The sequence below is a fragment of the Dendrobates tinctorius genome, unplaced genomic scaffold (genome assembly GCF_039654945.1).
Source record: "Dendrobates tinctorius isolate UK_male_01 unplaced genomic scaffold, ASM3965494v1 ptg000223l, whole genome shotgun sequence".
Lineage (NCBI taxonomy): Eukaryota > Metazoa > Chordata > Amphibia > Anura > Dendrobatidae > Dendrobates > Dendrobates tinctorius.
This window is the reverse complement of record NW_027361890.1, coordinates 18,483,993-18,508,291: the sequence shown is the minus strand read 5'-3', so window position 1 is coordinate 18,508,291 and position 24,299 is coordinate 18,483,993. Positions and strand designations below refer to the sequence as shown.

General features: G+C 43.9%; 1 protein-coding gene across 4 annotated transcripts in view; it reads left to right on the top strand.

Annotated features, from left to right (window-relative positions):
• Nucleotides 1-24,299, top strand: part of RALGAPB (Ral GTPase activating protein non-catalytic subunit beta) — a 171,918-nt gene that overhangs the window by 8,633 nt on the left and 138,986 nt on the right. For all 4 annotated transcript variants that reach the window (XM_073555376.1, XM_073555377.1, XM_073555374.1 and 1 more), the window contains exons 2-3: nucleotides 10,979-11,190; nucleotides 11,447-11,649. In XM_073555376.1, the coding sequence (XP_073411477.1) occupies nucleotides 11,005-11,190; nucleotides 11,447-11,649 (389 nt within the window). In that variant the 5' untranslated portion in view covers nucleotides 10,979-11,004. The remainder of the gene's footprint in view (nucleotides 1-10,978; nucleotides 11,191-11,446; nucleotides 11,650-24,299) is intronic.

Below are 24,299 nucleotides of genomic sequence, written 5' to 3'. Positions count from 1 at the left end.
CTTTGACAAGGGACTGAGGCCTAGTACGCTAAAAGTACAGGTTTCAGCCTTAGGTTCATATTTCGATTATCCACTAGCCAATCATCCCTCGGTGAGGTTCATAAAAGCCACACAGCGTATGAGACCCACAATCCGTAGCTCAATACCACCCTGGGATCTCAGCTTAGTCCTAAATGAACTACGCAAGGATCCATATGAGCCACTAGAGCAGGCCCTCTTAAAGTCAGTAACGTTCAAGGCTCTTTTTCTCGTAGCAATAACTACTGTGAGACGCATAGGGGAGATCCAGACCCTATCCATAGAACACCTGTCGCGGTCATGTGTGTCTGGACGCAGCGAGTACCGCAAGGCGAACCCATGACACACGTGACCCTGGATACACCGCCTCCAGTGGGGCGAATTTAAATAATAAGACGTGCAGCTGGATACGCCGCCTCCAACAGGCGAATTTAGGTATTACACGTTATACATAAGGTAGTCTGGAAACCCCGCCTCCAGTAAGGCGAATTTAAATAATAAAGGAGAACCTGGGTAACATTAACAATGGTGGGCCCTGCAATAGGGAATAGGGAAGTGGAGACCTCCTGTACTCCCCTGAGCCAGTGTCCCTGCACTCCTAACGTTCCCTATGCCGGTTCCGCACCGGGCAACGCACCGGAACCTAAAAACCCTAACTCGCCCTGACCCTAAACCCTCACTAGGGAATTGGTCGGTGCAGAAACTAATCCCACCACTGCACTAAACACACATGAAGGAAAATGACAATACAGGGGAAACACCACTTAGCTTTGCTCTGTTGCGTACGCTTCTAGCAACAGAGCCCACCACCTGTGTGCATCTTCTCCTCCACCCGGATCCATCACCATAACTGGATCCTTCACCTTAGTGCAGCCTTGGAGCAGAGTCCACCACCAGTTGCAGCTGTCCAGTAACAGAGTCCCAAAGATGAGTTCAGCTCCTGCCCAAAAAGTCAAGCATCCTTGAGTCCAGCTCTCAGCAACCAAGTCCCGCATGCTGACTGCAACTCTCTCCATAGTCGTCACTCCACTAAGCCATGCAAGCACTTCCTGCCGACACCATAAACTGTGACTCCACCACGCCATGCCAGCCCTTCTTGCACACCACATAGCTGCCACTCGTCCCCTCTGGCTGGGCTGCACAGGACTCATGTTCAGCTCCTTCCTCACCTAGGCTTGCTTCCCAAATGACGAACACAATATCACCAACAGTGGTTGAACACACCTGGTTCTCTTTTACAGAGCCTCACACCTTAATTATAATTACGTGCACTAAACCAAAGAAACTAAAGTGCACTACCACTCACCACCACCGGGGCAACTTAGAATGAACGACACCACGTGTAATAATTCTAATGGCCACTGGGGGCAATCACATCACTTTGGCACCTAGCCAAAGGGAAAAAAGTTCACTTATCCATTTAATCTGTCAGATCCACGCTGGATCATGACAACACCCATATTTACATGACAACACCCATATTTAAAAATACAGGATGACTGTTTAGTCTTAAAATTAAATCTGGCCTTCTTCCCAAAGTGGTTCCCGTTTTCCACAGGAATCAGGAAATAGTATTGCCTACTTTCTGCCAGAATTACAGCAACGATAAAGTTACGCTCTCTCCACCTCTTGGACGTTAAAAGAACCGTTCTTCAATATTTAAAACTCACAGAAAACTGGAGAGTGGACTCTAACCACTTTGTCCAAATGGCAGGCAAAAACAAAGGGAAGAAGGCGTCGAAAGCTACCCTGGCCAGATGGTTAAAATCAACTATTGGCACAGCATATGTGTCAGCGGGGAAAGCTCTGAGAGCCATTTCTGCCTCATGGGCGGGGAACATCCATGGACCAAATCTGCAGGGCCACAAACTGGTCTAAATTTAATACCTTTGTATACATTACAAATTAGATGTTATGGCAAATCATCAAACGGCCTTTGGGAGGAAAGTCCTTCAGGCTGTAATCCACCCTAGTTGGAGTAATTTGGTAATTCTCCCAGTGATGCTGTCAGGTGTGACGTCCTGGAAAGTAGGAATTAGTCCTAACAGTTATGGTATTTCCAGGAGTCCATCGTGACAGCACCCCTTATATACTATCCCTTGAATTTCCAGTCTGATATGTGATGTAACATGTGTAGAAGGAAGTTCAATAAAATCGCGTTGCATCCGTCCTGGTGTGGTACTAAGAAAATCACTGAAGGGTGTTAGCGGGGGGCTATTTAACCTCTTTGTTCCTGTCCCTATCAAGGATAAGAAGGACAACCTCCTGGTGGTGCTGTCATGATGGACTCCTGGAAATACCATTACCGGTAGGACTAATTCCTACTTGCTCCTGGCAGCCTCCGACTTTCAGTCCTAGAGGCTCGGCTCCTGTCACTGCTCAGTACATAGTGAACACCAAACTTGAGGTGAAAGAGAGTATGGGACTTAAGTGAAAGTGACACGCTCCAAAATGCACGTCTGGGAGTGCACTGACCACCTTGTTTCTCCATCCATTTACTTACCATTGGTTTTACAAGTGCTTGTCTCTAAATTAGAATATCATCAAAAAGTTTATTTCAGTTCTTCAATACAAAAAGTGAAACTCATTATACAGAGTCATTACAAACAGTGATCTATTTCAAGTGTTTATTTCTGTTAATGTTTATGGCTTACAGCCAATGGAAACCAAAACGTCATTATCTCAGTAAATCAGAATACTTTATAACACCAGCTTGAAAAATGATTATAAAATCCAAAATGTTGGCTTACTGAAATGTATGTTCAGTAAATGCACTCAATACTCGGTCGGGGCTCCTTTTGCATCAATTACTGCATCAGTGCAGTGTGGCATGGAGGCAATCAGCCTGAGGCACTGCTGAAGTGTCATGGAAGCCCAGGTTGCTTTGATAGCAGCCTTCAGCTCGTCTGCATTGTTGGGTCTGGTGTGTCATCTTCCTCTTGACAATACCCCATAGATTCTCTGTTAAGGTCAAGCGAGTTTGTTTGCCAATCAAGCACAGTGATGCTGTTGTTTTTAGCCAGGTATTGGTACATTTGGCAGTGTGGACAGGTGCCAAGTCCTGCTGGAGAATGAAATTTCCAGCTCCAAAAAGCTTGTCGGCAGAGTGAAGTCTGAAGTGTTTTAAAATGTCCTGGTAGATGACTGTGCTGACTTTGGTCTTGATAAAACACAGTGGACCTACACCAGCAGATAACATGTCTCCCCAAACCATCACTGATTGTGCAAACTTCACACTAGACCTCAAGCAGCTTGGATTGTGTGCCTCTCCACTCTTCCTCCAGACTCTGGGACCTTGATTTCCAAATGAAATTCAAAATTTACTTTAATTTGAAAACTTGAAAGGAGTATTGGCCTGCACTCTGTCCGGTAGCTAGGTGCTGGTATAACGGGCCAGTTGACCCCTAATCCGTCTAATTAAAATTCAACGCACTCTCTAGTATTTGGGTGAAGCAAGAAAAACATTCAAGTGAGTGAAAAACAGAAAAAGACAAATCAATCACAGGACAAAATTGTTAATGTTACTGAGCGACTATATTCAACCGTAAACTTTTCGACCTGTCCAGGCCTTATTCATTACGTTGCTGTATTGTCCTCAGTTTCTTGTAGTATCTGTGCTGTTCTGTTTGAAATGCTGGCGGCGCTTCCACTCTTAGTAGTGCATGGATGTGTAAGACGGTCTGAAGCATTCTTTCACACACAGACCTGGTTTATTGGGGCAGGTGTCCCATTGATAAATGGTGTAATTGCGTATTCCCCTTCTGTAACACACTCGGCACCTCTTTTGCGACTTACCTTTTTTCCATTTGAGGGACTTCCCCGGGAAATGATGACCTGGTACGATACAAGCACCTTCAGTTCCGGAAGTATTTGGGAATTCTCCTTCCTGATCTTCACAGATTAAGGCCATGATCTCTACCTCCTGGAACTGAAGGTGCGATGTAGTGGTCTGGCCTGCACATCACCATCTGTACGATGTGCACGGCCAGCTTCTTGTACCACACCTTGGCCTTTCTCAAAGCACTGTATGGCTGGAGGACTTGATCAGAGAGATCAACGCCCTCACCCATGTTTTTTTTTAGTTGTACCCCAGTACACAGTCCGGTTTGCAGACCTGTACAGAGGTACCTTGTACAGTGCTGAGGGTGCTGCCATCACCATGTATGATGGTCAAGAAAAAGACATCCCTCTTATACTTGACCACCAGCAGGTGGTCTCTACATTGGGATCTGCTGTCACTTCTTCTGAGCATCTGCCGAATTAGTGTTTTTGGGAGGAATCTCTGATTTTTGCTGACAGTACCACAAGCTGTGGTACCTCGCGCAGAGAGGGACTTTAAGAGCCCCTAACTTTCCATTTGTTGATCACAGTTTGAACGATGCTGACTGGCATTATCAATTCCTTGGATACCTTTTTGTATCCCTTTTCTGTTTTATACATCTACCTTTTCCCATAGATCCGTTGACAATTCTTTTGCTTACCCCATGACTCTCAATCCAGAAACGTCAGTGGCTGGATGAAAGATGCAAGGGTCTGTCTGGATCCCAGAAACTCGCTCAGCTTTTATACACACACAGATTACAAGCAAACAGGTCACAGGTGAGGATGTTACCTTTAGTAGCCAGTCAAACCCATTTGTGTCAACTTCTGTGCATGTTATCAGACCAAAATCACTAAGGTATGTGAACTTTTGATCAGGGTCTTTTGGATGTTTTGGGTTGTCATTATGATTTAAAAAGAGAAAACACAGTAGTTTGACAATAAATGGCTTAACCCAACCACTAACCATGAGTGGAGAAAAAGTTTTGATGTTATCTATTTTCAAGGCCAGGGAAGCAAACATTCTTACGGGGTTTGTAAACTTTTGATCACAACTGTAGATGCTGTTCCCTTACTCCATGTATATGCACTAGGTACTGTTGCATAATCTTGGTAGTGCCTACCTCTACTTCAGCGCTAGTTTTCCTACTGGCACCTATATTTTCTTGTCAGTGCATTGGAGTGCATCAGACTATCATATCTCTACCTCCATCGTCTAACACATGGTTCCCCAACTCCAGTCCTCAAGGCCCACCAACAGGTCATGTTTTCAGGATTTCCTTAGTATTGCCCAGGTGATAATTGCATCACCTGTACAATACAAGGGAAATCCTGAAAACATGAAGCTCATCAAGAGATTGCCAAGAGTGTGCAAATCAGTAATCAAAGTAAAAGGTGGCTACTTTGAAAAACCTAGAATATAAGACATATTTTCAGTTGAAAACTCTTTGAATGAGGTGTGTCCAAACTTTTGGTCTGTACTGTATATCAATTGATTTGTTTAGTATGTTCTATATCAGTACATAGTGAGCAGCTGTAACCACACCCCATCAATGACTGTCAGCCGGCTCGGCATTGCATCAGTATATAGCCTGCTGTCAGTACTGTGGTGTGGTTATAGCCGTTGGTCTCTCTATGTTGAGCACTGACTAAAGCTACTCCTCTATGATTGAAAACCGGAAGTTAAAGGGAACCTCCTGTCAAATTTGACAGGAGGTGGTTACTGTCACCTAAACTTAGCTACCAGAAACTCAGGAGTGTGTCAAGCGCCAGTGGGCTGTATATAGTTTGTTAAAGGGAACCTGTCAGCAGGATTGTGCACAGTAACCTACAGACACTGTCAGGTCGGCGCCGTTATACTGATCAAAATGATACCTGGGTGATGAAATCCATCTTGTGGTTGTTCTTTAATCTTTATTTTCAGTTTGTAGTTAATTATATGCTCGTGCCCCAGGGCGGCCTGGAGGGGAGCTTCATGTGGTGCTCTGATTACATTTTCATCTGTATGGCTTCTGACAGGTCAATGATCCCTCACTGACGTGCCACCTAGTTTACATAATGAATATTATATATATTGAGAAAAAAAGTCACCTGCGGCAGACAGGTAACGGCGGCAGCACTGCCGCCTGATATGGGTAATGTGCAGCTACTGTATATACTCGTTTATAAGCCGAGATTTTCAGCACTTATTTTTTCTGAAAAAGACCCCCCAGTCGGCTTATACACGAGTCACGCTCCCACTTACTTGGCATCCGCTGCAGTGCAGGTGTTCCCTGGTCTCTCCCGCTCATCTGCACACTCCCCTACAGCCTCTGAGTGTTCCGGTGGCTGCTGGCAGTCGGCGTTAACACTGGGGCAAGTGCTGGGGTCCTGAGCAAGCGGGACACCGGCGTGCTATGGGGGCCAGGTGCTTGTGCCACCGCTTGCTCAGGCCCCCGGTACTTGCAATATTCACCTGTCCCCGTTCCACCGCCGCGCTGTGTCTTCCGGATCCTCTGACTGTGACGTTCAGGTCAGAGGGCACGATGATGTGATTAGTGTGCGCCCTCCGCCTGAACAGTCACTGCAGAGAGCCGGCGACGCTGAGGGGCAGCGACGAGGTGAGTGTGGTTTTTTTTTTTTTTTTTTTTTTTTTTGCAGCATTATACGGTATATGAAGCATCTTATGGGGCCCATCATGAACTTTATGGAGCATTATATGGGGCATATTTTGTATGGAGCATCTGCTGCATATCCCACCATAGGCTTATACTCGAGTCAATAAGTTTTTTCCCAGTTTTTTTTTTTTTGTTTTAATTAGGTGCCTCGGCTTATACGCGAGTCGGCTTATACTAAAGTATATACAGGTAATTCTTTTATTTGATGGTATACATAAATTCATGAAAGGAAAAGTGTCTCATAATGGCACCGGCGCAGTAGCAGCATTCGGTGATCCTGCTATTGCGCACGCAGCGCCATCTTAGAGCAGGCAATTATTATTTTTTCTCTAGAAAGATGGCACCGCCTGCACAGTAGCAGCTATCCGATCGCTGATTAACACAACAACAAGATGGATTTCATCAACCAAGGTATCATTTTACTCTGTATAAAGGCGCCGACCTGACACTGTTTGTAGGTTACTGTGCACAATCCTGCTGACAGCTCCCCTTTAAGGCCGGGATCACACATGCGAGAAACTCGGACGAGTCTTGCATCTTAATACCCAGCACTGCCGCCGGCGCTCGGGAGTGCCGGCGGTAGTGCTGGGTATTAAGATGCGAGACTCATCTGAGTTTCTCGCATGTGTGATCCCGGCCTAACAGGAGGAATCCTTTTAATGGGACTTAGTGAGTACAAGATGACTGTTCAAACCGAGTACCGTCGCTCGGTGCTTCACAGCGGCCAATCGTTTAAATACACGTTCCCACCTGCTTGTTTTCCCTCAATCTACACCATCTTCTGTGACTGCTCTGGATTCATAGAGCCACAGCAGGGTGGAGACAGATGGAAAATAAGCAGCTGGGAAGGTGTATGTAACTGATTGGCTTCGCCATGATGCACCTTTGAACGATTAGTCTGTGCTGACAGTCCCTTTTTAATTTCCTCTCGGTAGCCAAGATGTTGTTGCAGTAGTTGCCCAGCTTTAGAACACTATGATCCTACAGATTAAAGGGAATCTGTAACCCCATTTCTCGAGTATCAGTAGCCGGCACCACCATCAGGGGCTTATCTACAGCATTCTGTAATGCTGTAGATAAGCCCCAGATGTAACCTGAAAGATAAGAATGAGTTAGATTACTCTCACCCAGGGGCGGTCTGGGTCCGGTTTTGGTCCGATGGGTGTCGCAGTCCGGTCTGGTGCCTCCCATCTTCTAACGGTGACGCTCTCTTATTTGTTGCCTGTCGTGGCTCCTGCGCAGGCACACTGCTCTGCCCTCAACCGGGAGAGGTCCGGCGCCTGCGCACTGCAGTATTCTGCCCTGCTCTCAACAGAGCAGAGCAGTGCGCCTGTGCAGGATCCACGACAGGCAGCAATGAAGAGGACGTCACCGTTAGAAGATGTGAGGCGCCGGACCGCAACAGATCCATCACAGCAGACAAAAAAACACGGCACTCCAGAGAAAAAAAGGAAGGTTGTTGGTGCTCAAGTAAGGTTTCCAACCCGTAAATATGTACAAAAATACTTGGCACTCAAAAATGAAGAAGCAGTATATTCTTTATTTAGCATCCAGACAAAAATAGACTCATATCGTATGAACGTTTTCGTTCCAACAACGGACCTTCATCAGAAAGGTTTTTTGGTTTCATTTTGGTAGAAAACTGCAAAAGATACCGATAAGGTAATAGATATCCTTAGGTGGTAGCAAAGTCTATGCTGCTGGTATTATATAGAGGCTGGAACACGAGTCTATCTGCGGCAGTCTATCGGCGGCACCCTGGATTTCTCCTGCAGGCACTAAGCGCTGTATCTGTTTGCAGAGCCTGCACTCCTAGCGCTGTTAACCCATTCCTGTAGCCCTGCTTTATCCAGTCATATTTATCTAATTCCAACCAGATAGACTCGTGTTCCAGCCTCTATATAATACCAGCAGCATAGACTGCAGTTTTCTACCAAAAGAAACCAAAAAACCTTTCTGATGAAGGTCCGTTGTTGGACCGAAAACGTTCATACGATATGAGTCTATTTTTGTCTGGATGCTAAATAAAGAATATACTGCTTCATTTTTGAGTGGTTTTCAGCAAGTGATCTACTAGCTAGAAATAATATCTTCACCAGCAAGCTAGACAAATACAAGAAATTAAAACTAATAAACTTTATTCTAAATAGATTAAAAAAAAAAAAGGACTTAGTTCATTTTAAAAAATGCACATGTACAAAAACACAAACATAAAACCGCTGAATGCGGTAAGACCAAACTTCAGAAACTTTCCGGTTTACTCTTAGTGTCGTAGTCCAAATAGTACATAGGCACTTCTTCAGAGTATCCGCTTAGTATAAATTTGTTTGGAACAAGCACTCTCTTATAGTGCCATAAATTGTCTATATTAAATCCATTGCTTTTGAATCGGTGTTACTACTGTGTTACATCTATCATTCACACTCACAATGATTTTTGACAATTTTTACAACAACAGCCTATATTATACACAGTGGCATGGCACACAATCTGAGCTTCTTCAACTAAGGTGTGAACCTATACATTGCTCTAGTTATGCAGTTCACCACCTCCACAGACTTCTTTTAGAAAAAATAACGTATATCATGGAGAGATCTCACCCAGATATTTTTCAGTAATGGGTTCCTCCATGTGACGCTCTTCTTAGTTGAAGAAGCTCATATTGTGTGCCATGCCACTGTGTATAATATAGGCTGTTGTTGTAAAAATTGTCAAAAATCATTGTGAGTGTGAATGATAGATGTAACACAGTAGTAACACATCGATTCAAAGGCAATGGATTTAATATAGACAATTTATGGCACTATAAGAGAGTGCTTGTTCCAAACAAATTTATACTAAGCGGATACTCTGAAGAAGTGCCTATGTACTATTTGGACTACGACACTAAGAGTAAACCGGAAAGTTTCTGAAGTTTGGTCTTACCGCATTCAGCGGTTTTATGTTTGTGTTTTTGTACATGTGCATTTTTTAAAATGGACTAAGTCCTTTTTTTTTTTTTTATCTATTTAGAATAAAGTTTATTAGTTTTAATTTCTTGTATTTGTCTAGCTTGCTGGTGAAGAAGTCATTTTTGAGTGCCAAGTATTTTTGTACAGATCCATCACAGCATCGTGTGTTATGATTGGGTCACCGAGGAGGAGAGTAAGACCAAGCTAAGCCTCAGAAAACCAGAGAGGTTGGTAGCTAAGTTGCAGACCCCTGATCCTATCCACACAACTAGCAGTAGCCGTGGAGCGTACCTACGATGATTCTAGACGCCTCGACATGGCCGGAGAACTAAATAAACCTAAAGCAAGAAAGGGGAAATCTAAACTGCCCCAAAGGAATAGATAGCCCCCAAACATATATTGTCGGTGAGACAAGATGAAAACACAAACGCAGGTAGGAAAATAGACTGAGGAAACGATGGGGCCCACACTAACTAGACAGGAAAGACACTGTGTGCAATCACGCAAAAAAACCCTGCAAAAAATGTCCAACATGTCTGATAGAAAAATACTGAAGTCACTCGACTTCGCCCACTATATCAGTACTCTGGTATATTCTGAAAGCAGAGCAAAAAGAGGCAAATCTAATAAGGGACAAAAACAAACTGGCACAAGCAGTAACATATGGATGGAAATTTAGCACAGCTCCAGCCGGAGCTGGCTGACCACACAAAACTGAAATGGACAAAACTAGATCAAATGTGAACAATAGCAAAAAAAACCACTTAGCTGAGCATGCAGGAACTGAGCTGGAAACCAAGACCACAGGAGGCAGGAAGAAATCACCAGCAGGGATAGAGGGAGTCGGCTGTCTTAAATCCAGTCAGAGACTCCAGATCTCCAATCGTCCTCCTCATTATCAGGTGGCAGGCCTCTGTTATTTAGATCAGCTCCATTACCTCCAGTAACCACCAGAGGGAGCCCGGAAAGAGAACTCGCAACCCCTCTGTCAATATAACCAGCTTCACTACCTTCACTAGTAGCCAGAGGTAGGCCAGAAAGCGAATTCACAACAGTCGTGGTTTCTGCTCACACTGTTCTTCCCAGTTTGTTTTTTTCTTCTTTATCACCAGTGAAAATCACCCACTTCTTGTTTTTTAACTGGGAAATCCTTATTGCTCTTCACATGGCCTTGCGTCTTGTTGTGGATTTGAAAGCTGCACCAATGAGTGACGTGTGTCTGTGTGGGTGACTGACTACACATGGATTAACCTGGAATGGGGCTAAGCATTGTGCCGACACATTGCAGCTCAAGCCGCACCACTTTGGATTTTTGCGGTGGCTTCAGCCTCCTGTTGGATGTTTCTGACCTGGGTTCATTCACATGGAGGTTTGTGTGTGTGCCTATGGTCAGCCTGTTTTCACAGATGGTATATTTGCTACCTAAAGTGCTTTTTCTATTTTCCATAAATATGTAAGTGTTATACTTTTGTTGATTTGGGTTCTTGAACTTGCACTTTGGCTTGATGTAACGTTACTTTTCACCTCTCGCAGGCGGTGGGACCTGAGACGCATTCATCATGTACTCGGAGTGGCGGACGCTGCACCTTGTTATAAAGAATGATCAGGGTCACACAAGTGTATTGCACAGCTATCCTGAAAATGTTGGCCGAGATGTGGCAAACGCTGTGGTCCGTCCGCTGGGACAGGCACTTAATGTCCCCTCCACTACTGGAACTGAAAGCATACTGAAAACTGATAAACAGGTAAGAACAGCGCCTCATACAGGCTGTGTGCTGGGACAGTGGTGGTGTATGTGTGGGAAGAAGGACTTATGTTTTCAGGTAGGTAAAAGGCATTACAGAAAAGCAGTGATTAATCTTAATTATGTAATTTGGGAATATCCCAGGCAGAAATACTAATGTTGGATCGTTATCAGACATTCTGGGGTTTCAGACAAAAGGTATTCCTATGGATCTGTAAATGATATACCGGTATGTCATCATTCATTCTACATTCCAGGTGAAATGGACCATGGAGGTGATCTGTTATGGCCTCACGTTACCACTAGAGGGCGACACTGTGAAATACTGCGTGGACGTGTACACCGACTGGATCATGGCCTTGGTTACTCCTAAAGATACCATTCCCCAGCCTGTTATCCGGGAACCAAACAAGTACATTCAGATCATTCTCAAGCACCTGCAGAATGTCTTTGTACCAAGGTGAGAACATTTTTATTTATCCAATCCATTTCTATTAATCTCTAGCCCTTTGCGTTTTATTTTTTTTCAAATAAAAATTATAGTAATTTTGCCAGTCGATGTGCCATTTCAGATTACTCTGTTCACAGCTCTCTGTTCAACGCCGATCTACTGACATAGACAATGTCACGTATTCACTCGCCGTGGTTTTCACTACGTCTGAATGGACAAACTGTGTTTCTTCCACTTGTATTGAAATGTGAAGGTTGCAGTAATCACATTATATTGTCATTATACTGATAATGGAGGACACAGTGCTCAGAGCAGAAAAGTGGCACCCTCAGACCATTCAGTTGTGGCTAATTCCTTTAACCTCATAGCATGTTTTGTTCTGCTCATTTTTTCGTGAATCAAAAGTGACCATTTAATTCATGAGGCTCTGTTGAAATCAGATCTCACTCAAAACTAGTGACGTAACACGAAGCTATTGGGCCCCAATTCAAAATCTCCAACAGGGCCCCCAATTATCACGAGTCTATAATAGTACTGGCCTTCTAAAATGGGGCAAAAGGACCGTGTGGTCTTCTTAGGCTCCAGGGCTCTGGTGCGATTGCAACCCCTAAACCTATTATAGATATACACATACACAAAGGGTCCACAAGAAACTGATGTGGTCAATGATAAATGTATACATGTATATTGGCACAAGAAGGTAAGGAGGCTCGTAGTCTTGATACCGTATATATTTTTTCTTTTCTCATTATACAAATATATATAGTCTGCCAAAAAGATTAAGACGATAGGGAATGAACAGTCTAAACCCATCTGTAGTTAACTTCCCAGCTAATTTGGATTGGAGAGGCTTGTGATGACGCCATGAAGGATGCAGTACATTCTTAGACGTCTGCTCCCGCAGGCAGGAATTCCTGTCTGTTCTAGGACTAGTACATTTCCATTTTACAAAAGCAAATTAGGTTTTAGGTTTATCTTCTAATGCACAAAAAAATACAAAGAAAACACTGTTGCGTATGTTGCAGGTCAGTCTGTTCTACTTCTTTTTCTCTATTGATCTGCATTATGATCGCTCCCTGATTTAATATATTTATCTTTTGGGTATTATGTAATCCAGTTATCACACTTTTTTACCCCTTTTCCCAACATTAGCATGCATTTTAAAGCAGTATTACAGCAACTTAACACATTTTCCACAGACCCCCCCATGTGTAATCCTTCTATTCAAATGAACAGAAGCTGACCTGCAGAACCCAGAAGTGGCCAATAAACACTATACAGTCGTGGCCAGAAGTTTTCAGAGTGGCCTATTTTGGGGTTTTTACAAAAAAAAAATGTTTTTATTCGGCTTTTATTGTGGCAATTTTCTTTTACACTAACTGAAGATTCATCCGATGAATTGCAACGAATGATAGTCATTCTTTGTCATGAAAATAAGCTTAATCACCAAAAATGCAAATTGTAATAAACTCCAAGCACTGATTAGGCAAAAAATAATTGTCATCAGTTAGGATTTCTCTCAAAAGCTGATATCCAACAGCCATAGCGAATTGTAGAAGTGTCGAAAAATAAGGGTCAACACTGTAAATATCGAGCCTCTGTATAAACTTGATGAATTTGTCATTAAAAGTTGAAAGATGACCTTTCACCACATTTGCTTGTTAAATGAAGCTCTGAATCAAACTTTTTTTTGCATATATAATATATTGGTCTGCATCTATCCTAAGTACCGGTGCATGTGGCAAGCACTACAGCTCTGATCTCACAGCATGATGGTGCTGTGAGATGAGAGCTGTAGCATGCGATCAGGACTCCCCACATGCACTGCTATGCATCATTTCCAGGTTCCAGAGCATTATTCTCCAATGTCAGGGATAGATGCAGAGCAGTGGTTTTAATGACGCACAAGTCTGCTCTGTTCCCCTGCATAGTTAATTCCAGCAGTTAAATCTGTATTGACCTAGTTAGACAGGAGTCTTTCCAGGTCACACTGCACAGGAAGCTTCTCTTCCAAATTCCTGGGAGTGGGGGAGGAGCATTTCCTTTTTTTCCCCAGCTTGATTTCTCCTGCTTATGATTGGACAATGTCAAACAGAGCAAAAGGTAAACGCCTCCAGCGAATAATCTTCTAATGCTCCCTTTCAAGTCTATAAAATGTACAAGCTAATATCTCTGCAATAGAAATTAAAAATAAGTGTTTTTAATAAAATCTTTAAAAAAAAACAAACATATGAAATGCTCATAATTGTACTTTCTAAATCGTAGAAGCATCTGACTAAACACTAAAGCAGCAAATTTTGTGACAACCAAAACATTTGGCCACAACTATAGAGCTGTGCTGTTTTGCTCCATTTATTGTTTACATCGGCTACAACAGAAGCTGATAACAGCTGATTGGTGAGAGGTGCCAAGTGTTAAACCCCCACCGATCTGATATCGATGACCTGTACCAGGGGTCCCCAACCTGTAGCTCGGGAGCCACATGTGACTTGCAGTCCCATGTATTGTGGCTTGCGGCTATCTGCCAGCTTGGTGCATTAGCTCCAGTTCTAGGAAACAAGTGTGAAGACTACATCTCAAAAAGGTGAATTTTGTGAGTAGCCCTGCACAGAAGAGTAGATCTGGATGCACATACACTCGTCTTAGGGGTTTATAGATAATGTGAGTGTGGTAGGCTGGAGACAGGATGATCCTACCTATAAGAGGAGATGCTTGAAGCTGGATGTAACTTTGTTGGGAGAAAACTGAATTGGGTATTGTGGGAACCCTTGGATCTTGGTCTTTTGCTTTGGGATAATTTCTGTGGAAAAGCTTTGGTTATCATTGCACCCATAATGGGGGCTTTGTTGCTACTGATGTGAGGGCGGCAGTACCTGGATGTGGCTCGCGACCCTCTCTGAGCTGAATGGGGGCTCTCATGGTCAGGAAGGTTGGGGATCACTGACCTATACTGTGGGTAGGTTAGTAATATGATGTGGACAACCCCTTTCTGACAAATGTTGTAATAATACAACACTGTGCCCTGGGTCTATCTGACCAGGGACAGATCATTACGTAATCGCGATCATCCGCGCAGATTGGCTGTGTGCAGGCGATCGTCGTCGGGTGACAGCTAACTGACAGCTGACATCCTACACGAAGTGCTAGGAGCGGTTAGCCACCGTTCCTGACACTTTAACCGCCTAAATGCTGCAATTGAACGCCCCAAAATCGCACCAATAACGACGTCAATTAGTCCCTCAAAAAACAAGCCCTCAAATGACTTGGGACCAAAATATGGAAAAATTATAGCTCTCAATATGGTGATGCAAAAACTATATTTTGCAATAAAGTGTCTTTTAGGCTAGTTTTACACTAGCGTTTGGAGGCGCAGCCAGCCTCACCATGAAGCTCCGCCTCTTCTGGTCAGCTCCGCCTATGGGTGCAAGACGCTGCATGCGACCTGTGTACCCTATCTTTAGCATTGAGTATGCAGGCCGTGCCCAGGTATGCTTTTGCCGGCGCATGCGCCCTTTTGACGGTGCGCCAACCAGCGCAAACGCCTCGTGTTGCAAAAGGATGCATGCACCAACAAAAGCATACCTGTGCACGGCCTGCGTACACAATGCTAAAGATAGGGTACGCAGGTCGCATGCAGCGTCATGCGCCCATAGGCAGAGCTGACCGGAGGAGGCGCGGCAGGGGACGGAGCTTAATGGCGTGTGTATGCTGCGTCTCCAAACGCTAGTGTGAAACTAGCCTTAGTGTGACTGCTGCCAAACAGAAAAACCTAAAATAAATTGCTGTAATTACAGCGACCCAAAAAATAGTCGCCTAATCACATGAGGAACTGCGTAAAAAAATAAATAAAAACAATTCTTCACATGCTGTTGATTTGAAATCGCAGTAAGGCTTGGCGCACATTTATCCCATGCTGAGCGCGGGGTTTCCGTGTAAATTTCTAAAATATGTGATTCAGGCAGAACCGTCGATGGAAGATTCTATAATAAGGCAGATGGAGGCACTGTGGATGCCATCTGCCCTGTGATCCTGCGGTGTCCTTTTTAAGATTGCATAAAAGTGCCGTCGGCCACAGTTTTATGCCCTTCTGAAATGGACAATGCTTAAGAAAGGCCAGACGGAGTCCAGAGTAACTCTGCTGCCTCATTATAGTGAATCGGTCCCTTATTGGTTTCAGCTGAATCTCATCACTCAGAGATTTAGATGGAAACTCCAAAGTAAGTGCTCAGTGTAGAGCACTGGATAATGTGATCCCAAACGTTTTGTAAAATGTTCCCAATAAAAGCTTCAGCTCAATCCACAAAAAAGCAAAGGCTTCCATGTTACTGGTAGTACAAAGGCTCTGGAAAAGCAAAATGACTCCCCACCCGCCAAAAGAAATTCAGCAAATTCTTCGCTCTAAAATACTAATGCCCCCTCCCTTCTGAGCCCCACGATGTACCTGAGCCACATATTGTGTCCACGTTTGGCATTTCTGAAGCGATGAGAGCCCACCTAACTTACGGGTGCATGCCTCCAGAAGCATGAGTTGGGCATAAAGTACTGGTGATTGAGGCGGCAGTTTGCAATTTTGACTCTGCAACATTCATTACTACTTGTTTTTGGAAAATACCCATGTAGTCAACATTGTCACTACACCTGTAGATATATTCCCCAAGGGTTATAGTGGGGATTCTGCTCTTCTAGCAGTTAGGGGCTCTTGTGTGAAAATGTAAAATCTTTGGCTAAAACAAAATTTTGGTGGTAAAAATGTAGTTATTCTGTTTTCACTGCCCAATGGTATAAAATTCTGTGACACACCCATGGTGTCAATATGATCACTGCACCCCTAGATGAATTCATTGAGATGTGTAGTTTATAAAATTGGGTCACTTATGGGCAGGTCCATGCAGGGCTGTGGAGTCGGAGTCGTGGAGTCGGAGTTAGTTTTGGTTGGAGTCGGTAGAAATGTACCGACTCGGACTCCAGCTTTAAAAAAAAAATGTATTAATATTTCATAATTGAACTTTCATATGAATTTTATAAATGTTACTCAAATATATATATGTTCTATCAAACTATGAACAACAGTGATAAGCAGTTCTGCTGGAGATAGACATTTCTTACTTCTTGTGTGTCACTGTTCTCCACTGCCCTTATCTAATCTTATACTTGGTTAACCTCATGCTGCCCCAACCCCCCTACTTACAATGTATGAAACTGAAAGTGAAAATGTGTTGCAAATTCTTTGTAGTAAAGCTCCTCCTCTAGACTAGATCATACTAGGTGTGCGTCTTCCAAGCATCTCACAGCTGCCTGCTACTCAGAAGAGGAAGACTGTAAGAAGTATTATCCTTTCAACAAACTTTGCATCAGTTAACTGTGAGTACATGAGGAATAATAACAGTATTACTGACCACTATCAGTTGTATGACCTGACAATTTTGTACAATTGTTTTTAGGAAAAACAATTGTCATTTGGAATGTGAATGCAGAATTAAAAACCTGAGAATGTCAAAGAAGCATCACATTAAATCAACTGTATTTGAACATTTCACCATCACTCAAGATAGAAAACATTATGTCTGTCAGTGTATGACAAATGATCCAGACGAAAACAAATGCTGTGAAGCCAAGATGAGTGCATATTCAGACAAAGATAAAAATGCTCCTACCAGAGCTTCTAATCTAAAGAGACATTTACAGCGCTTTCATCCAGAAGTACTGAAAGCAGTGGATGAGAAAGACTGCATCCAAACCAATGAACCAGTGCCCAGCTCTTCCAGCCAAACAAAGGAGCAGAGAACTTTGCAGCCATCAGTAGCAAGATATTTTGTCAGTGACAAAGTTACTGTGACAATGACAGTAGATACATTTAAAAAACAGATCATAGAGCTTGTTGTAAAGGATAGTGTGCCTATTTCATTATTTTCACGACCAGCTTTTATGTGTCTGAATGGGGAAATGGCCCGCAAGCTTGGTGTTTCTCTGGAGAGAGAGAGTATTAGAAAATTAGTAATCGAAGATGCTTTTAAACAAAAGGAAGAACTTAAAAAAACTCTCAAGGGACGCTTTCTGTTTCTTAAAATGGATGCCTGCACACATCACAGAGTGAACTATTTTGCCATCAATGTCCGATTTGTCTGTGACAAAAATGAAATAGTTACCAAGACATTGGCAGTAAAAGACACCAAAGCTCATCACACCAGTGAGTTTCTCCAGGTCTTGGTGGAAAAGGTTCTGCAAGACTATGAACTTAAAAAAGAGCAAGTTCTTTCTGTCGTAACTGACAATGCTTCAAATATGATAAGTACTATTAACCCCTTCATGACCAAGCCTATTTTGACCTTAATGACCAGTCCATTTTTTGCAATTCTGACCAGTGTCCCTTTATGAGGTAATAACTCAGGAACGCTTCAACGGATCCTAGCGATTCTGAGATTGTTTTTTTGTGACATATTGGGCTTCATGTTAGTGGTAAATTTAGGTTGATAATTTTTGCGTTTATTTGTCAAAAAATCAGAAATTTGGTGAAAATTTAGAAAATTTTGCAATTTTCAAATTTTGAATTTTTATTCTGTTAAACCAGAGAGTTATAGTTAATAAATAACATTTCCCATATGTCTACTTTACATCAGCACAATTTTGGAAACAAAATATTTTTTTGTTAGGAAGTTATAAGGGTTAAAAGTTGACCAGCGATTTCTCATTTTTACAATAAAATTTACAAAACCATTTTTTTTTAGGGACCACCTCACATTTGAAGTCACTTTGAGGGGTCTATATGGCAGAAAATACCCAAAAGTTACACCATTCTAAAAACTGCACCCCTCAAGCTACTCAAAACTACATTCAAGAAGATTATTAACCCTTCAGGTGTTTCACAGGAACTAAAGCAATGTGGAAAGAAAAAATGGACATTTTAATTTTTCCAACAAAAATTTTCTTTTTGCATCAATTTTTTCATTTTCACATGGGAAACAGGATAAAATGGATCCTAAAATTTGTTGGGCAATTTCTCCTGAGTACAACGATACCTCATACTGTATGTGGTCATAAACCACTGTTTGGGTGCACGGCATGGCCCGGAAGGCAAGGAGCACCATTTGACTTTTTGAATGGAAAATATGCTGGAATATTTAGCGGTTGCCATGTCGTGTTTGGAGAGCCCCTGTGTGCATAAACATTGGAGCTCCTCCACAAGTGACCCCATTTTGGAAACTAGACCCCCCATGGAACTTATCTAGATGCATAGTGATCACTTTGAACCCCCAGGTACTTCACAAATTGATCTGTAAAAAAAAAAAAAATACTTTTTTTTCACAAAAATTTTCTTTTAGCCTCAGTTTTTTCATTTTCACATGGGCAACAGGATAAAATGGATCCTAAAATTTGTTGAGCAATTTCTCCTGAGTGCACAGATACCTCATATGTGGTCATAAACCACTGTTTGGGTGCACGGCATGGCCCGGAAGGCAAGGAGCACCATTTGACTTTTTGAATGGAAAATTAGCTCCAATCGTTATCGGACACCATGTCGCATTTGGAGAGCCCCTGTGCACCTAAACATTGGAGCTCCCCCACAAGTGACCCCATTTTGGAAACTAGACCCCCTAAGGAACTTATCTAGACATGTAGGGAGCACTTTGAACCCCCAAGTGCTTCACCAAAGTTTATAACACAGAGCAGTGAAAATAAAAAATAATTTTTTTTCCTCAAAAATGATTTTTAGCACACTGTTTTTAATTTTCACAAGGCTAACAAGAGAAATTGGACCACAAATCTTGTTGTCCAGTTTGTCCTGAGTACGCTGATACCCCATATATGGGGGGAACCACTGTTTGGGCACACGGCAGGGCTCAGAAGGGAAGGAGCGCCATTTGACTTTTTGAAATGCAAATTACTTCCAATCGTTAGCAGACACCATGTTGTGTTTGGAGAGCCCCTGTGTGCCTAAACATTGGAGCTCCCCCACAAATGACCCCATTTTGGAAACTAGACCCCCTAAGGAACTTATCTAGATGTGTAGTGAGCACCTTGAACCCTCAAGTGCTTCACAAAAGTTTGACGCAGAGCCGTGAAAATAAAAAAAATTTTTTTCCCTCAAAAAATTATTTTTTAGTGCGCAATTTTTTATTTTCACAAGGGTACCAGGATAAATTAGACCCCAAAATTTGTTGTCCAGTTTGTCCTGAGTACGCTGGTACCCCACATGTGGGGGGGAACCACTGTTTGGGCACCCGTCGGGGCTCGGAAGGGAAGTAGTGACATTTTGAAATGCTGACTTTGATGGAATGGTCTGCGGGTGTCATGTTACATTTGCAGAGCCCCTGATGTACCTAAACTGTGGAACCCCCCCACAAGTAACCCCATTTTGGAGACTAGACCCCCCAAGGAACTTATCTAGATGTGTGGTGAGCACCTTGAACCCCCAAGCGCTTCACAGAAGTTTATAACGCAGAGCCGTGAAAATAAAAAATATTTTTTTTTCCACAAAAAAAAAATGATTTTTAGCCAGCAATTTTTTTTCACAGGGGTAGCAGGATAAATTGGCCCCAAAAGTTGTTGTCCAGTTTGTCCTGAGTACGCTGATACCTCATATGTGGGTGGGGACCACTGTTTGGGTACACGTCGGGGCTCGGAAGGGAAGTAGTGACATTATGAAATGCTGACTTTGATGGAATGGTCTGCGGGCATCATGTTACATTTGCAGAACCCCTGATGTACCTAAACTGTGGAACCCCCCCACAAGTGACCCCATTTTGGAAACTAGACCCCCTAAGGAACTTATCTAGATGTGTGGTGAGCACCTTGAACCCCCAAGTGCTTCACAGAAGTTTATAACGCAGAGACGTGAAAATAAAAAATATTTTTTTTTCCTCAAAAAAAATGATTTTTAGCCAGCAATTTTTTTTTTCACAAGGGTAGCAGGATAAATTGGACCCCAAAAGTTGTTGTACAGTTTGTCCTGAGTACGCTGGTGCCCCATATATGGGGAGGAACTATTGTTTGGGCACACGTAAGGGCTCGGAATGGAAGTAGTGGCGTTTTGAAATGCAGACTTTGATGGAATGGTCTGCGGTCGTCATTTCGTTTGCAGAGCCCCTGATGTGCCTAAACAATAGAAACCCCCCACAAGTGACCCCATTTTGGAAACTAGACCTCCCAAGTAACTTATCTAGATGCCTGGTGAGCACTTTGGACCCCCAAGTGCTTCACAGAAGTTTATAACGCAGAGACGTGAAAATTAAAAAAAAAAAAAAAATTTCCACAAAAATATTTTTTTAGCCCCCAATTTTTTATTTTCCCAAGGGTACCAGGAGAAATTAGACCCCCAAAGTTGTTGTGCAATTTTTCCTGAGTACGCTGATACCCCATATGTTGGGGTAAACCACTGTTTGGGCACACGTCGGGGCTTGGAAGGGAGGAAGCACCGTTTAACTTTTTGAACGCAAAATTGGCTGGAATCAATGGTTGCACCATGTCGCGTTTGGTGACCCCCTGATGTGCCTAAACAGTGGAAACCCCTCAATTCTAACTCCAGCCCTAACCCCAACACACCCCTAACCCCAACACATCCCTAACCCTAATTCCAACCCTAACCATAACCCTAACCACAAGCCTAACCCTAATTCCAACCCTGACCCTCTTTCCAACCCTGACCCTCTTTCCAACCCTGACCCTCTTTCCAACCCTGACCCTCTTTCCAACCCTGACCCTCTTTCCAACCCTGACCCTCTTTCCAACCCTGACCCTCTTTCCAACCCTGACCCTCTTTCCAACCCTGACCCTCTTTCCAACCCTGACCCTCTTTCCAACCCTGACCCTCTTTCCAACCCTGACCCTCTTTCCAACCCTGACCCTCTTTCCAACCCTGACCCTCTTTCCAACCCTGACCCTCTTTCCAACCCTGACCCTCTTTCCAACCCTGACCCTCTTTCCAACCCTGACCCTCTTTCCAACCCTGACCCTCTTTCCAACCCTGACCCTCTTTCCAACCCTGACCCTCTTTCCAACCCTGACCCTCTTTCCAACCCTGACCCTCTTTCCAACCCTGACCCTCTTTCCAACCCTGACCCTCTTTCCAACCCTGACCCTCTTTCCAACCCTGACCCTCTTTCCAACCCTGACCCTCTTTCCAACCCTGACCCTCTTTCCAACCCTGACCCTCTTTCCAACCCTGACCCTCTTTCCAAACCTGACACTCTTTCCAACCCTGACCCTCTTTCCAACCCTGACCCTCTTTCCAACCCTGACCCTCTTTCCAACCCTGACCCTCTTTCCAACCCTGACCCTCTTTCCAACCCTGACCCTCTTTCCAACCCTGACCCTCTTTCCAACCCTGACCCTCTTTCCAACCCTGACCCTCTTTCCAACCCTGACCCTCTTTCCAACCCTGACCCTCTTTCCAACCCTGACCCTCTTTCCAACCCTGACCCTCTTTCCAACCCTGACCCTCTTTCCAACCCTGACCCTCTTTCCAACCCTGACCCTCTTTCCAACCCTGACCCTCTTTCCAACCCTGACCCTCTTTCCAACCCTGACCCTCTTTCCAACCCTGACCCTCTTTCCAACCCTGACCCTCTTTCCAACCCTGACCCTCTTTCCAACCCTGACCCTCTTTCCAACCCTGACCCTCTTTCCAACCCTGACCCTCTTTCCAACCCTGACCCTCTTTCCAACCCTGACCCTCTTTCCAACCCTGACCCTCTTTCCAACCCTGACCCTCTTTCCAACCCTGACCCTCTTTTTAACCCTGACCCTCTTTTTAACCCTAACCCTAACCCTCTTTTCAACCCTAACCCTCTTTTCAACCCTAATGGAAAAATAAAAATAAAAATATTTTCTTTATTTTATTAGTTCTGCCTACCTATGGGGGTGATAATCGGGGGGTTTATTTACTTTTTCTTTCATTTTGATCACTGTGAGATTGATCAAAATGAAAGAATGGAATCTGCAGCCGGCAGATTCGGGCGGGCGCACTGCGCATGCGCCCGCCATTTTCAAAGATGGCGGCGCCCATCATCCAGACCCGAGGGACACCGGGAGGGACGGGGGGACTCAGGAGGTACCGGGGGGGGTGAGGGGGGATCGGAGGCTGGCGGGGAGCAGACGGAATGGGAGGGGGGCAGATGATGACAGCGGCGGCAGGTCGCCGCTGTCATTCAGTTGCGGGGGGGGCAATCGCCGGTGGGGGGGGGGGGGGTGGGATCGGTGTCTCCAGCCATGTCCGATGCTATAGCAGCGTCGGACATGGCTGGATTGTAATATTTCATCAATTTTCATTGATGAAATATTACTATCGCTCTGATTGGCTGTTTCACTTTTAACAGCCAATCAGAGCGATCGTAGCCACGTGGGGGCGAAGCCACGCCCCCTGTGGTGAATTACAAAGCCCCCTGTATCTGCGGGTCGGGTGACCTTTCAGTGACCCCGGTCACCCGACCCGCAGGGGGGCTTTGAAGTCATGACGCCACATAGGCGTCACTGGTCAGATTTGAACCAGGTTTCATGACGCCTATGTGGCGTCATTGGTCGTGAAGGGGTTAAGCTAATGAATGAGAGTAATGATGGTGACCAGCAGCTAGAAGAACATTCTGGGTCCACAGACACAGAAATGTTTGAAATAGAGGAACACAGTATTGTAACTGAGGAGCAAACTGAAGTTGCTTCAGATGAACAGCAACATGATAGTTTAGATGATCTTGTTGAAACTGTGTCAATATGTTCTTTCATTCATCACATGCGCTGTGTTGTGCATACGCTACAGCTGGCTATAAGAGACAGTCTGCAAGAAGGACATGCTGCTGCACTGATTGGCAAGGTGAGAAAATTGGCTACTGTTGCCAGAACCCCTAAAGTTGACTCAATTTTGAAGAGACGTGCTGGAAAAGGGGCAATTATTGATCAAGCCACACGATGGGGCAGTACTTGATGATTGATGATTCAGCGCTTGGTTGAACTGAAAACCTTTCTTGTAGACATGGCTAACCCTCAACTGACGCTAAATGAAAGTCAGTGGAATCAGGTGACTGAGCTGGAAAAATTGCTAGAGCACCCATTTACAGTGACTAAAAAATTACAAGCAGAGGACTTAACTCCAGGTATTTTCTTAAAGGAGTGGAAGAACCTGATGTTTCGCCTGTCCCAAAGAGGAGGGTTAATTGCAAGTGGCATTGCTACATCAATGAAACGGAGAGAGGAGCTACTATTACAAAATAACATTCTTTTGGCAGCTGTTTATGTAGACCCAATGCATCGGATTCTTCTAGATGATCAACAGCTAAGTAAAGGAAAAGAAGCGCTGTTTGAAATAGCAGTAAGGATGAAAGGGTTGCAGAACAGTCAGGCGGAACAAGAAGAATTTGGTCGTCCTGCCACATCTTCACCCTCATCATCAACTGATGAAGAATTTAATTTCGAAAAATATTTGGATCACAAGGACCGTGCAAAGCGTTCCCGCATAGAAGAAGAGTCATCCCCATCAAGGAACACAGCCAGTACATTTCAGCAGAATTTTTCATGTGCACTAAAAGAAATTGAGAAATTTGACCGTTCATCAAAAATAACAGTGCAACAAGCGATTCCTCTGTATCCTGACATTGTCAGAGATGTTGCCCGAGTGGTTACTGCTTTGCCACCAACACAAGTTAGTGTAGAGAGGTTGTTCTCTGCTCTCA